This window comes from Gymnoscopelus braueri (genome assembly GCF_963280865.1).
Source record: "Gymnoscopelus braueri genome assembly, chromosome: 2".
Taxonomy (NCBI): Eukaryota; Metazoa; Chordata; class Actinopteri; order Myctophiformes; family Myctophidae; genus Gymnoscopelus; species Gymnoscopelus braueri.
The window spans coordinates 16,155,315-16,171,792 of NC_137604.1; the positions used below are offsets into that span (position 1 = coordinate 16,155,315).

Below are 16,478 nucleotides of genomic sequence, written 5' to 3' on the forward strand. Positions count from 1 at the left end.
TCAACGACTCCAAGGGGAGACAACAGGAATGATAGAGCAGACACGGAAGAGATAGATGCAACAGCACATACCCACAGAATCATACGAGAAGGTTCAAACACGAAAACGTCATCAACCATACCAGTCTGGGTCTCGTCCATAAAGGAGCCAGATCAAGAAGTTCTTGTCTATGCGCTCTTAGACACGCAGAGCGATACGACTTTCATCCTTAATGAAGTAGCCCAAGAACTGAACACAAACAAAGAAAACGTCAGATTGCGGCTATCCACGATGTCTACAAGGTCAACAGTTATACCCTGTCAGAAACTGACAAACCTTCAAGTAAGAGGATATAACCTAGAGAAGAGAATTTCATTGCCACCAGTTTTCACAAGAGAGTTCATTCCAGCAGACAGGTCGCATATTCCAACCTCTGAAACTGCTCTAAAATGGCCTCATCTGGAACAATTGGCTGACAAGATTCCACCACCGTTGGAGTGCGAAATAGGCTTACTGATTGGCTATGACTGTCAACAGGCCCTTCTTCCAAGAGAGGTCCTGTCCAGTGAAGAAAATCATCCGTATGCACAGCGGACTGATCTCGGCTGGAGTATTGTTGGCCACTCGGATCCAGTAAGCGACTACAGTGACTCAATTGGAATCAGTCACAGAATTATAGTGCGACAAGTAATTCCTGCTGTACAGCCATCAGTTGAACTGAAAGGCAAAGTACGCTTCGTGTGCAAAACGCAAGTCAAGGAGATTAATCCAACAGATATAATCAAGGCTTTGGAATTCGACTTTACTGATCACACTGCAGATAATAACCCCGTTTCTCAAGAAGACCTTCTCTTCATGTCTAAGGTGAAAGAAAGCATAAGACAGAAGGAAGACGGCCACTACGAACTTCCACTTCCTTTCAAGACAGATAAGCCTAATCTCCCTAACAATAAGCAATGCGCAGTTCATAGGCTCGCCTCCTTAGAGCGACGACTGAGGAAGAACGAGCAGTATTGCAAGGATTACGTCCATTTCATGAATGACATAATAACAAGAGGAGATGCCGAGAAGGTCCCACAGCCTGAACTCGATAACCATCCAGCATGGTACATCCCGCACCACGGAGTTTATCACCCCCACAAACCCGGGAAAATCCGTGTGGTTTTCGACTGTTCAGCCCGCTTTCAAGAAACCTCTCTAAATGATCATCTCTTGACAGGACCGGACCTAACTAATGGATTAGTTGGAGTGCTATGTCGATTTAGGAAAGGCCCAATAGCCATAATGTGTGATGTCGAAAAGATGTTCCATCAGTTCCACGTTGCAAAGGAACACCAAGACTACCTAAGGTTCCTCTGGTGGGATAAAGGAGACCTGAACGCCAAGCCCTCCGTGTACAGAATGCGAGTTCACCTGTTTGGGGCAGCTTCATCCCCTGGCTGCTCCAACTTTGGCCTCAAACATCTGGCATCACAGGGTCATGGAACATTCAGCGAAGAGTCCATCAAGTTCATTCAAGGAAGTTTTTATGTAGATGATGGCCTAACAAGCGTAAAGACGTTTGATGAAGGCATACGTCTGGTGGAAGAATCAAGAGCCTTGTGCAAAACAGGAAACCTTCGGCTACATAAGTTTGTGTCCAATTCCAAGGAAGTGATTGGCGCAATACCACCCGAAGAATGTGCCCAAACCAAAGATCTAGACATGGCCTTAGGAGAACTTCACATCGAGAGAGCACTTGGAGTACAGTGGTGCATCGACGTGGATGAATTCCAATTCAGAGTCACAGTGAAGGAAAATCCACTGACAAGGAGAGGGGTTCTCTCAACCGTTGCCTCTGTCTATGACCCACTAGGGTTTGTGGCCCCTTTCATACTAGTTGGCAAACAGATCCTTCAGACGCTATGCAGAGACAAAGTGAGCTGGGATGAAGATCTCCCTGAACACATTCTGCCAAGGTGGGAGTCTTGGCTCAAAGACCTACCTCGCTTGGCAGCAATGAAGATTCCAAGACCATACCTTCCATTAAGCTTTGGAGAGGTATTGCAATATGAGCTGCACAACTTCGCGGATGCAAGTTCCAATGGCTATGGTGCATGTTCGTATCTCAGAGCGATAAGTGAAACAGGACAAATTAGTTGCTCACTCGTAATGGGGAAGGCAAGAGTAGCCCCTACCAAACTAACCACTATCCCAAGGCTTGAATTGTCGTCAGCTGTGACCTCAGTCCGCATTTCTGAAGTTGTCAAGAAGGAGCTCGAGATTGAAAACCTACAAGAATATTACTGGACTGACTCAAAGGTGGTCCTTGGCTACGTGAGCAACGATGCCAAGCGGTTTCACACGTTTGTAGCCAACCGCATCCAACGTATAAGGTCTAGCACAAGTCCTGAACAATGGCGACACGTCAGCTCCGAAAATAACCCGGCCGACCACGCCTCAAGAGGACTAAGTGCAATTCAGCTGAAAGAGTCCAACTGGCTGAAAGGGCCCGACTTTCTTTGGGAACAGAATCTTCCACTCGAAGAGGAGATGGTGGGAGAAGTAGAAATGACCGACCCTGAGCTTCGTAAGGCCTATGTTCATGCGGTCAACACGAAAGAAATGAGTCCAATCGTGAATCGATTCACAAAATTTTCTGACTGGTCTAGAGCTGTGAGAGCACTTGCCAGGCTCAAGAGATTTGTCAGAGAATTCAAGAAACTTCAAACAAGAACGAACGACACAACTAGCCTTGAAGAAAGGAAGGATGCGGAAATCCTGATTATCAAGCTGGTACAAGAGGAAGCCTTCGCCGAAGACATCCAGAAGGTCAAGCTCCAGAAAGAAGGCACCTTGAATAAGCGCAACAAGTTGCATCAGTTGAACGCCTTCCTGGACAAGAATGATGTTCTCAGGGTGGGAGGAAGACTATCCCAATCAGCCTTGCACCATGACATAAAACATCCTGCAATATTGCCAAAGAAGTCTCATGTGTCAGCCCTGCTCGTCAAACATTATCATGAGCGTGTACTTCATCAAGGAAGAGGCATGACCATGAACGAGCTGCGTGCAAACGGAATATGGATCTTAGGATGTGGAAATATGGTTTCCTCGCACATCTACAAGTGTGTAACATGTAGGAGATTCAGAAGAACTACCGAGATTCAACAAATGGCAAATCTGCCAGAAGAGAGAACCGAGACGTCCCCTCCCTTTACTTACTGTGGTATTGACTGTTTCGGCCCCTTCATCGTAAAGGAAGGAAGAAAGGAGTTAAAACGATATGGACTGTTGTTTACCTGCTTATGCTCCAGAGCAGTACATATAGAAACACTAGATGACATGACAACAGACGCCTTTATGAATGCGCTTAGAACATTCATAGCCATCAGAGGGCCTGTACGACAACTAAGATGTGACCAGGGAACAAACTTCATGGGTGCAAGGAGAGTGTTTTCTGAGCTGCTTAAGGGAATGGATCAAGAACGTCAACGAGCAATCGGTTGTGAATTCGTAATGAATGTCCCATCAGCAAGCCATATGGGTGGAGTTTGGGAGCGCCAAATTAGAACGATTCGAAGCATCCTGACTGTTATGCTTGACAAGTCTGCAAGTAGACTCGATACTGCAACTCTGAGGACATTTCTTTATGAAACAATGGCCATAATCAACAGTAGGCCACTAAGTGTCGAACATCTCCATGATCCTACCGGTCCAGAACCTCTAACTCCCAACCACATATTAACCATGAAGTCATCAGTTATTCTACCCCCTCCTGGACAGTTCTGCAAGGAAGACCTCTATCTAAACAAGAGATGGAAGAGAGTGCAGTTCCTAGCCAACGAGTTCTGGCAGAGATGGAGGAGGGAATATTTGCTAAACCTCCAACAACGACAGAAATGGCAAAGAACTAAACGAAATTCACAAGTAGATGACATCGTTATTGTACAAGATGACAGTTCACCAAGAAACGAGTGGAAGCTCGCCAGGGTTGTAGAAGCCTACCCAAGTGCAGACGGCTTGGTGCGAAAGCTAAAACTACTGGTCAGCAGCACTACACTTGATAAAGGCAAATCACACACTAAACCAAGTCACCTTGAAAGGCCAATTCATAAAGTAGTAACATTACTTGAGGCCAACTAGGTCACATGTACATAAGGACACTCACTCAAGCTCGAAACATTTAATTTGTTTTTCATAATTTTGATTGCAAAAATCCCACGTTTGTAATAACGAGTGATTTGGTGGGAGTGTAAGTGCCGCTATTAAAATGCAAACTATAAAAATACTAAAATTGCTAAATACAGAAAATGAATAGTCATTAAGTTCATAAAGCATAATTCATTATAATTTCATGATATAAATACATATTTTGGGTCATAATTGATTTCATGTAAAGTTAAAAATGTAAAAACATAATGTGATTAAAAGTTCTGGGGCGGAACAAAGTTCCCTGTCTGTCAGTAGCACACCGGACCATTATTGATTGACGCATGATTGCATGTCATTACTGACAGGTGGTGCAAACAAACCTGGTTGACTAAGCTCTGTAAACTTGCAGTGTATGTTATATCGCGCTGCTAAAGTTACTAAAGACGTCTGAAACGAAGGACAGACGGTCAAAAGGACTTTCTAAGGACTTTAAGCAACTCAAGAACAAAGAACCTCTTTTCCACAACAAGCGGCCAACGAGGTATTCTATTTTTTGATTTTGCTTTGATGTCGCTGTTGTTTGATGGACACTAAACCTGCGCATTTCTACATGTATGTTGTTATGTACTGTGCAATGTCTTGATTATTGTTTATTATTTTGTGTGTGAACATGTAGTTCTCACGGCATGACTGAGGGATGAGGAGAATGCCTGAAGCAATAAATGCCCGTTCATAAAGAACCCGACCTGTGTCATCATTGTTGTGCGAGGAGCTACAAGGGTCCATTTGGTTCCTAACTATGAATAATTTAGCTGGGGACCCCCTGGAACCCTCTCAAGGACCCCACTTTGAGAACCACTGCTCGATAACAAGTCTGGCAGGTTTCAAAAGAGTTCAAAGAATCATTGATGATACTTAAATGGTAATAGATTTAAAATAGGAATCAATATGATTTCATGGTGGATAATTATGTGAGAAAGGTACTTTAATTTAGCTTGCCTGTTTTGGGGCGTGGTTAAAAAAAACACGAGGCACTGATTTTAATTAGCCTAAAGCTAGGTTTCATTCACCTGGGAGGCCGGGACAGACACTCACACACATGTAACCCTCGCACAGTATCAGGTCATTCAAAATGAAATGGTGAGGACAGCTAGAAAAAACCCTGCTGAAACTAGCAAATGTGATGATTCATCCCCTGCAATGATGCAGCGAACTTCATTGTTGAATGCTCTTTTTTAATGTATTTATCAGTGTTAAATTAAACTCTAATGATTAATTAATCATTCATCAATCAGAGAATGCACTATTTACAAAGGACGAATGTCTGCTGTGTGACCCACAAACAAATGACCGATTCAACAAATAGCCTATGTACAAGCTCAAGTGTTGTGAACCCTCAAGACCTACATCTTCAGAATTGCTTTCCCCAGGTAACCCCTTTTCCCTTGTTTGTACAGTTTTTTTTACTCTAAGACACAATTAGTTTTATTCTTATTCATTATTAGATACTACTTCATCGTTATTATTTGACCAAAAATAAAGTTCAGGTCTTAAATCTTTTCCATGTAAAACAAATTTGAGTACTCAGACAAGCGCTATATGTGTTTTTTGTTTGTTTCCACCAATTAAGTTTATTTATTTTAATTTTGTCCTTTTAAAATTACTTTTTCTTTCAGTAGCAGTCATGGAAAGAGTTTCTGTGAGAGACCTCCAGCACCAAACACTGTTTATACTCCCAAATGATGCATTCTAAGTACATTTTCATCTGTTTGCAGAACTCTGTGATAGTTGAAAACTGGATTTTTAATATTCGCTTTGTGTGCATCTTTGTCTGAAGTAAAATTTCACACCAAATGCAATACTGGCTTCATTCAATCAGAATAAGCGTCTATATTTTCAGGGCAACAACATTACAATACAAAGATATTCTTGTAAAAATATAGAATATTTATTGGTGGTATCATATTACATTGTAACCAATATATGCACCTGTAGAAAATTCTTACCAAAACAAGGAAGAAAAAGTCCCACATAAGAACATTGTTTGTTTAAGCTACAAATTTGGTGATGTTCACAGGCTCGAAAGTAACAGTTTAATGCTATTAAAATGCAGTTTGTAAACATTAATGCATTACAAGAGTACCCAAGTCCTGACGTCACTCGTTCATCCCCTGGGTCGCGGAAGTAATTTCTCTATGGAGAATAACATTGGGTCATCTTAGAATCGTCTCATAAGAATTGTGGTCCAAAAATAAACAAACTGTCTCTGCGATATTGTCAAGGAGGTGGCTCTGTATCGTTTACGATAGTCAAGTCACTCATATTTGATACAGTCCGTTTCTGGCGAAAATTGTACTAATTCGGCGGCAGTAACAAACGTTTTCTCACCGTCAGTTAATGCTTCATATCCATAAGAGTCAAACCGCCAGGATCATTTGTTTATTTTTGGAACACATTCTTATTTGACGCAATATTAAACACGTCTATGGGAATTCAGAATGGGGGCAATAAAACCTTACCCAGGTAGGATGCGTAAATTACGTCAGACTTCGGTGCTCTATATCTCAAAACATTATCATGACTTGACCACATGAACCCTAGCATCCCTATTCTGGGCAAAATAGACAAATATTCGGAGAAAATAGGCTGTAGATCAGCTATTTTCAGCGAAGAGATTTAGTGTAGAGGGAAAAAGGAGGGGGCCAAGTACAGACCCCTGGGGGACCCCGGTCAACAAAGTATATAGGGTTTCAGTGGTTAAACTCATGGAATGCTGCTTTATGTACCTACTGTACTCTCAAAATCTCTGTCAAGCACCAACCATATAAAAAGCTGAAGTTCCTGAAAGGCATCTTCATCAGAAACATAATGGCAGTTTGTTCTAGGAGGGCCCGGGGGGGACAAATCCTCACAAATAATCAAAAATTCTATAAAACAAACTAGCCGGCACAAAAAAGTGGAGAGTCCTAGGGTTTCCAAGGAGGCAAAAATCCAAAGCAAAAACAATAGAGGGACACCACTGCATAATGCAAACATCGGTTTAATGAAAACAACGTTTAGTAACCATCCGAGGAAGCGTATCTGATACACAGGAGGAGGGGCTGGGGGCAGAAAGAATGTAGACTTCAAATAGCCTTTTTCAAGTGATAATGTGTCGTCCGAGGTGAAGGCTTATGTGTGGCTAATTGTGTTGAGGTGATAATGGCCGCTGGCCATGGGAGTTTCGAAGTAATTCACACATTAACTTCATTAGTATTCAAACTGCACGTACATCATGACTGCAAGGTACCCTAACCTTTTCACATGGCACTGCATGAACCACCGTTTGGAACTGGCTGCATCTGATGCTGTGGATAAGGTTCAGTCAGTCAACCACTTCAAAGCATTCATGGACAAAATCCACATTGTATACAGTCAGTCTAATAAAGCTGCACAGGAACATAAATAAGCAGCAGCAGAAGTGAAATCACATGTCGTGAAAATTGGCAGAGTTTTGGATACACGATTGGTAACCAACCAGCAGGATGTGTGGAAATGCTGCAGGAGATTAAACCACACACACACAAATGTTATAAATTGGAAGTTTGGTCTACAAAAATATAGTGATATTATATGTCGTGTCTGCCATGTCGAAAACCCCAAAACCAAGACAGAAATCTCGGTGTAGTCATGGATGCAGACCTGAATTTCAACAGTCACATTAACACAATTACAAAGTCAGCCTACTATCACCTTAAGAAAGGAGTTTTGTCTCAGAAGGTTTAGGGAAAAGTTGCCCATGCATTCATTGACTACTGTAACAGTGTCACTGTCTTTACAGGTGTCCACCGCAGTTGATTCAGAACTGCAGTTGATTCAGAAAGCTGCTGCTCAAGTCCTTACTAATACCAAGAAAGTGGATCATATCACTTCAGTTCTCAGGTCTTTACACTGCCTCTCTGCCTGTCAAAGAACCCATTTCAAAATGCAGCTCTAAATGGTTTTGGGTCAAACTACACTTCTGGTCTTCTGCTACGTTATGAACCATCCAGTCCTCTCGGGCTGTCTGGGACAGGTCTGCTTTCTGAACCCAGACAACACTACTAAACATAGAGAAGCAGCGCTCCGTTTGTATGCACCACATACGTACCTGGAACAAACTCCCAGAACATTGCAGTTATTTTAGCTCACCATTATTTATTTATTATTTATTATTGACTCTTTATTAACCATTTTTTGATTCTATTCAAATGTTCTTTTATTATGTGTTCCTTTTGCACTTGGTCTTAATGCTCTTAATCTTTTGTACCATACAAATGTTTTGCCGGTTGTAAAAATACCAAACGAGAACTTTGTCTGGTAATCACAGCCTTGATCACTCGCTCACACTTTTCCATCTATTCTCACTCCACTATAATGTTTACTAAAAACATAAATACCAATAATACAAAATAATCCACGTTTCATTGTTGTATAACACTAATCTCTTAATGGTGTTTTTTTTAAAGATACTACTACAGTACTTGAAGGGGTATGTTTGGGACAGCTGTGTTGCTATTGAGTAACAGAACAGTACAGTGTCCTACGACCATACATTCAATAGCAGCCCTGTCACAATTCTATTTATTCATCTATGCATCCTGTATCTATTCATACAGGATTAGCCCTTTTGCAGTAACATCCAGTCCTAAACATGCATGTCTAAAGCCAGAGCACCCAGAGGAAAGAAACCCAATGTGTAACAACATGTAAACTCCACACAGAACGGCCCTAGTTGGGCTCGAACCCCTGGACCTTCTGACTGTGAGGTGACAGTGGCGGGAGAATAGATCATTTTCCTCTTCAGAAGTAGGATTTAAAAAATATATATAAAACACTTAACCACTTTAACCCTGATGTCCCTATTTTGTACATGCCATTATAGGCCAAATGATTTTGAAAATATTCAAAAATATTTAAAAAATAGCCAGTAAAAAATGTACAGTAGACCAGTGGTTCTCGACGTGGGGTCAGGGAACCCCCAGGGGTCCTTGGGGGGGTTCCAAGGGGTCCCCAGCTAGGGCTGCCTGTCACCATTACACATTTAAGTTGACGATTAATTGTCACTCAAATAATTGCGATTGACAATTTAATTGTGTGTTTGGCATTGAACATTGGGACATATGAATACAACTCTAATTTCTGTTTGCCTTTTAGGCTTCCTAATTAAAAAAAATGCGCAGAGTAGATATGACAAATTACTTAAACATACAAATAAATTATTGACACATTTAACAATTTTATACATGTACAAATAGCAGAAATAGCTGATCTACAAGCTTACAACGCGTCACGTGACGCGTTGTAAGCTCGTAGATCAACTATTTTAGCTTTTTTTATATTTACAATGTGTGAAAGATTTTCAACGATTATGACGATTATGCAAAAGTAATTGCGATTATCTCAAATAATTGTGATTAGACCATTATGTAATAAGTGTGACAGGCCTATCCCCAGCTAAATGATGGATAGTTAGGAACCAAATGGAACATTAAAGGATCTGTAACTCTGAGAGTGTACAAATGGAACCAAATGGACCCGGGGAGAACCACTGCTGTAGGCAAGCTTGTATAGTTCGGCTATTTTCTAAAACGTCTTCGAAAATGTTCAAAATGTAAAAAAAAGAAAGAAAAAGAAAACAACGACGACCAAGTTCAGTGCACTCAGTGCTGGATCTTCTGATGCCTCTTCAAGTTGCTGGGATGGGAGAAGCGCCGGCCGCAGATCGAGCAGCTGAACGGCCGGGCGCCCGTGTGCACGTTCACGTGCATCTGCAGCTGGCTCTGGCACACGAAGCTCTTGCCGCACACCTGACACACGAAGGGCTTCTCCCTGGTGTGGCGCGCCATGTGCCTCTGCAGGTCCGCCTGCACGAAGAAGCACTTGCTGCAGCTGGTGCAGCTGTACGGCCTGTACATGGAGGCGGGGTTAATGTGGGTCTGGTCGCCGGCATAAGGAGTGGGTCTTTGGCCGGGATGTCCGGAATGTTTTTGGTAGGTTTGAGGGCCGGCATTGGGAGACGGTCTTTGGCTTAGATGATTGACAGGAGGACACGACGTGTACGGATTGCCACCCGGGTGCTGCACCCTGACTGTTCGTTCCGAGTGCTTGAATTGGCCTGCCGCCGGGGTGTTAATGTTCTGTCTACTGGACCGGTGCGTGTCTCCGGTGATGGCGTGGGAGGTAGTTAGACCAGTAAAGGTGCCTGGAGCGTTGCCAGGAGGGTAGAACCAGGAGCCCTTCCCCGCCGGTTCTGTCCAAACGGGCTGTTTCTTAGGCGAGGTAAGCGTTGCGTCTCCCGATCTCTCCGTTCTCCTGATCGTCTGGTCTACCATCGACTGTCCCGCATTGCACCACCGAAGCGCCCCGTCTTCCTCGCCTGGAGCTGCCTCGCCGTCGATCACTATCACTTCTGAAACAGAAGACCCGGGAGCGAGGCTGGTGACACCGCCGTTGCGGCCGACGCCATTTTGCAGTGCAGGCCCGGTCGGTTGTTGGCCGGTATGCGACGATGCAGTCTCCATTGCGACGGCAGAGGGAGGTGCAACGGCACAGGGACGTGCTATCGACGCGTTATCAACACACGCCGTCACACTCACGCACACCTGAGGCAGAGTATCCCCCGCCATGCCCCAGTGTCCCCCCTCCTCGCCATTGACCCCCCCGTCCTCGCTTGGCGGCTCGGTCTTGGCCGCTCTGACATCGCTTCCCGTTAACTCTGGGCGGGAATTGTGGGCGGTGTCACTGAGGGTACCGTCTGTCTCAGACCGGACGACAACGAAGGAGATGACATCGGATCCACTGACCTCCGTTTCGCCGGGACGTCCAGCCGCTTTCCCGTCGCTGTGATCGTCCAGGCATCCGGGGGGAGATGTAACGACATCTTCTCCTCCAGCTCTGGCGCTGATGCAAGCCCCTGTGAAGGTCTCCTGGCCAGGCTCTCTGGTCTCCACTGCTCCCTCCACCTTCACGATCAGCAGTTCTTTCTCACCGTCAACCTCGGCATCTGCTGACTGATAAGAGAGACTCATTAGATTTCTGACAAATGTAATATCATGTCTATATAGTGCAATAGAGCAATTTGGAAGATATTCAGGTTATAAGATACATTTCAACAAATCTAATGCTCGCCTCTTACATATCGTCGCCGTTTGGCAGAAACCTTGTTATTTCCACAGTATACGTTTTTATGTTTGTTTTGGAAATCAATGCCCAACTTTGTTGTAAGATAGTGCCGCACACAACGTGTGCCGCACACAACGTGACAGGTTTTGAGGTTGTAGATCTGCTATTTTTGAACATTTTTTGCCTAAAACTACATACTTGTAGCGCAAAATATGGACGCCAGGTGAAAGTGGTTAAGTCTAGCTGTAGGTTTTTATAAATATTTAACCAATACAAAGTATTAACAAGAGCTTAAATTATAACTACCCTGGATGCATTGGAACATTTCAAAACCATCCAACCATTTCCTGAAGAGTAACAGTGTTGGGCATACAAGGTTTACACCCAACAGCATTGATATGACACCAACAGAAAACATTTATAAGTCATACATTTCACTGAACACCAGGGGGGGGTTAAATACTCTGGAATAAATATTGCACCATGTTTAGATAATCTGTTTAGAAAATGATACCTCTCATATAGATGATATAGAAATGGATATGTGTAAATAGCCAGCTCTACCATTATTTATGGAGGAAGAATAGATGTTAAGAGTAAAAGTATAAGAGTAAATATTATCTTACTTTTGTGTGTATACATTATATATATATATATATATATATATATATATATATATAGAGAGAGAGAGAGTTTTTTTTTTTTTACTCTGAATAAACACATTACACAATGTATTTGGTGCAAGACCACTGCTCTTCTCAATTTGCAGTATTACTTCTGGTCAAACAATTAAGAAATTGTACTGGGGAGACGGGACTAACTGTGGGCCCAGGTGGAGCCTTTGTCTTTGTACTGTTAAGCCTGAGTTATAAGTAGCAAGTAAGCCTTGCCCATCGGGCCTGAGTTATACAGTACCAAAAATAGCAGATCTACAAGCTCTACACAACGTGTCACGCTGCAGTGTGAGCTTGTAGATCGGCTATTTTTGTTGCGCGATTCTGCACGCAATAAAGTATAAATCGGGCACTATATTTTTAAAGCACGTAAGATAAAAAAAAATTAAACACACTAGACTAGACCATACCCGTGGGGGGATATGCGCACATGATTTGGCAACCCGGGAGGCAGCGAACACAAAAACGCTAATAAACAGCTGACATTTGGGGAAAGCGAAAAACGGGCTTCGGTGTTCCGTGCACATGGTAATGGTCAATGGCTGTGTGCAAATTCAGATTAATTGCTCCAGCCACTGAGGAGAACCGGGCAGAACAGATTTTGGGCTTACCGCACAGACAGAGCTTTGTCGAATTATAGGAGGATATACAGTAGGAGGATGGATCAATGTTTCACTGTTTTTAACAAACCTTTAGCCTAGAAGGATTGCATAATAAACTGTTATCACCACTTGTATTGCCTTCTATTCTCCCATCATCAGAATCCTGATCTGAACACTTAGTAAAATCAATCACAAAAAAATTGTCACATTGTCACACCTCTACCAACACAACTACAGCCATAAAAGGGGAACATGCTGACATTTCTGTACTCTGGTTTGTCACGTCTCACTTTCTAGACCACATGTTTGTTTGACAGTACTGTTTGACACAAAATGATCACATTGTTGGCCAGTTGTGTGTATCCTTGCTGTACGTGTGTGTGTGTGTGTGTGTGTGTGTGTGTGTGTGTGTGTGTGTGTGTGTGTGTGTGTGTGTGTGTGTGTGTGTGTGTGTGTGTGTGTGTGTGTGTGTGTGTGTGTGTGTGTGTGTGTGTGGTGAAAACAAAACAAGTACCTGTACACCTGTACCATTTAAAATACAGAACTAATTGAAGGGAAGCATATGGATAATTGAATATCACATTGGATAGGTTGATTATTTGTATTAATGGATTTATTTATTGTTCCTTCATTGTGATTGTAAATTAACCACTTAAACCCCATATGGTCGAGTCCCTTAGGGCTCGATGCTAGTATCTTTTCAGTTTATTGTGGAGAAAGCTTTCGCTCGATAAGCTGATCAATAAGCTCACAACGCGTTGCGAGCTTCCGCGAAAGCTTTCCCCACAATACGGATGCTGGGGTTTAAGTGGTTAATAGGTTGGCATAATAAGCTTCGGGTTCAGCCCATACCTTTTCGGCCATTATTTATATTGCGGTATTTATCGTAGGCACAACTGTTATGTTCAATTGTGATTGAAATAAACTAAGATAAATAAATAAATATCTGCTGGGTATGGTGAGTCTACATGTCCTTGTTTGTGTTTCAGTAAAAAGGATGGCAGGTTTCTGAGCTGTCCACAAATGAGACACAGAGTGAGTGAGAAGACATAAATGGTACCATATTATAATGAGGAGCACTGAGGACCGATTATATGAAGATATGTTTGAAAATGGGTGAAGTGGTCCTTTAACCACATGCATCCTAGTGTCCCTGTTCTGGGGCATGTCATCAAAATAGGTTAACATTTGCCAAAAATAGCAGATCTCTTTTTTGGAAGAGAGAGTTGGAGTAGAGGAGAAAAAGAAGGGGACCAAATACAGACCCCTGGGTTTATATGGTTTAAGTGGTTGAATCTGTCTCTATAGGAACATAATCCAAAACTCTACACATGCTTTGTGCAAATTCATTTTTTTTAGAATGAAGTCGGAGTTCATTCATCAAATATGATCTGGAAGCCATTAATTCAATATTAAGTCCAGCATGTAAAAAACATTCATGGAGAAGCGATACCTGTAGAGGCTGAAACACAACTTAGAATTCAGAAATGTTATGAGTGAAAGTGGACAATGTGCAGCATGTGCCAAACTTCTGTCCTCTGCCCTTTTCCCCCCTAACCACCTGTCATTGTATAAAGAACAGTGGTAAGCATGGCATTCTGCTTTATACATCCTCCATACATAAATAAATAATAGTTATAAACCAGCACAAAACTATCTTGTTTACAGATATTAAAGGAAAACGATTATCGCTAAGTTGATTACAGCAGTGTAATCAACATGGCTCAGAGAATAAAACATCACTTCCTTACATCTATCTACAGTACTAAAACATCCCTCTTTATGTAGTTGTTAACGGACGGTTCTTGCTGACTGACACAGTCTGTCATCTGAGGAAGAGTTGCACTTCTGTTTTTCTTTAAATATCGCCGGCCAGTGACCAGTTCAACATTCTGTGTGTGTACTACAGTCACGTAGTGACCCCTACCAATACCATTAACCCCAAGACACGAGACAAGATCCTCTCCTGTACTTCGCCACAGCAATCTCAGAAGTTGACACCGGCAATGCAAGACAGCAAGTTATCTGCCTTGTTGATGTTCAGTCATAGACCATGAAAAAGCTGCAATCTGCTCTTTTTATTTTATTTATTTTTTCAGCTCCAGCACCACTACAAACAGTCCTCCACACCACAGCATAGTGGTAAATGAACACCAACCAAGTATTGATAACTACCAACTTTCAATGCTAAATAAAACCAAATTGCCAGATTATATATATCAACCTATTATTTTGATGGAAATTAATAGGTTAAAAAAATTAAACTGAAAGCCTAATACTGTATATACAGCACATGTGTATAACATGTAGTTCATATCATAAATGATCATATCATACATGTTTAAATTACGTTTGAAAACTCACTTGTACTCATTGGTGTTCGATGATTCAGACAGAGTTGCTGTTTTCCTGTTTTTTCCCCCTCGTCTACTGTTTTACTCTAAGTATTTTATTTTTTTTACTCAGTGTACAGCACTTTGGTTCAAAGCTGTTGTTTTAAATGTGCTCTATAAATAAAGTGGATTGGACATGATATGTACACGTATGGTATGATATCGCTGCTGTCAGGCAGAAACCGCATTTTCATTTTTTCTTTTATTGTAAATGAATGCCCTACTTGATCAAACTACAGTGTCGCACAAAATAATGCATTTGAATCCCGAAAAGTCACGGTTTTGGACATAATGTGGTATCTAGAAGTGTGTTGTACCTCAGTCTTGGTGGTGGTATCCACATCCTGATCTGGGTCCTGGTCCAAGTTCATAGGTTTGATCTTGGGCATAGGCTGGTTGACCCCTGGTCCTCTGTTGAGAAACCTGGTCCTTCCCTGCAGCGATGGGCCTATGAAGACAGGGTGAACAGATCAAGGTGAATTAGTTTATTCTTTATTTATTCTTATTCTTTATTTATTTCCACATCAGTAAGTATAAAGCTGTGGTTAGTCTAAATAGAATAATAGAATAGACAGTTCACAGTTCTACACAAGATAAGATCCAACTTGTATTGATCCTTGGACGGAAAGTCAGGTGGTCAGAAGCGGCAACATAGAAAGAGTGAAACACAGGAGATCTCCAAGCTCACAACGCGTCGTTGCTACGAGGCGTTGTGAGCTTGTAAAATGGCTATTTTCAGGTGCGCAATCAAGTATAAATAATCATAGTTAAGCTTAAATATTCAGGCACTAAATATCTGCAATGTCCAAATTCTCTCATATGTGTTCAATTGCATTGAGATCTGATGACTGTGAAGGCGACAGCATATATGTGTGACAATTGCACATTATTATTATTAGTATTCCACTCGACCTGTGCATGTTATTATATTTGTAAAAGATACTATATGTAACATGTTTGAAGCCATGAGAAAATATGAACTTGTCCTATTCACGCGAGCTGTATTGGGTCTGATTGGGGGGATAATTGAATCATTAGTGCCACCCGAGGTTATTAATACAGGGTGTGGTGCACAACAGAGGGGTTGAACGAACCAAACCGTTTGTGCCAGGTTGAACGGAGGAAGAAAGGAGAGACCTTGAAGCGCCAGTTTACCATTTAGTACGTTTAAATGTGACATTAAGCTGCAGCCAAGGTTAAAAGACGTTCGAGCCCAGCGGATAGGAACCTGCCGTTTCTGTCGGGCCGTGGGATCCGAGCGCCGTGGTGGTGTGACGCCGGTCGGGATTGGAGCCGACAGCCGAAACCGGTGAGATCAACCCGAGCGTTCTGCTCGTGTTGGAATACAGATTAGAGGGGTACCCCGTTATCTAGTTATTATTTGGGCCGCATCGGGCGGAGAAGACTTTTCTTTTCATTTGGAGTAAAAGGATTAAAGGAACTGTTGCGTCGCGGGAGCGCGATCCGAAGAGAGCGGTCGCGGGACTATTTATTTATTTATTTAAGCAGCGTGCGTGCATGACAGACTCTTAAACGCCGTGTGCACTTGTTTA

The 16,478-nt window shown here is 42.3% G+C and overlaps 1 protein-coding gene across 1 annotated transcript in view; it reads right to left on the bottom strand.

Annotated features, from left to right (window-relative positions):
- Nucleotides 1-16,478, bottom strand: part of LOC308105284 (uncharacterized protein) — a gene marked incomplete at its 3' end in the record, with an annotated part of 32,311 nt that overhangs the window by 5,953 nt on the left and 9,880 nt on the right. Inside the window, exons 2-3 of the mRNA XM_080455930.1 lie at nt 15,243-15,373; nt 10,938-11,144 (exon numbers count right to left, since the gene is read on the bottom strand). Of these exons, the coding sequence (XP_080312056.1) occupies nt 10,938-11,144; nt 15,243-15,373 (338 nt within the window). The remainder of the gene's footprint in view (nt 1-10,937; nt 11,145-15,242; nt 15,374-16,478) is intronic.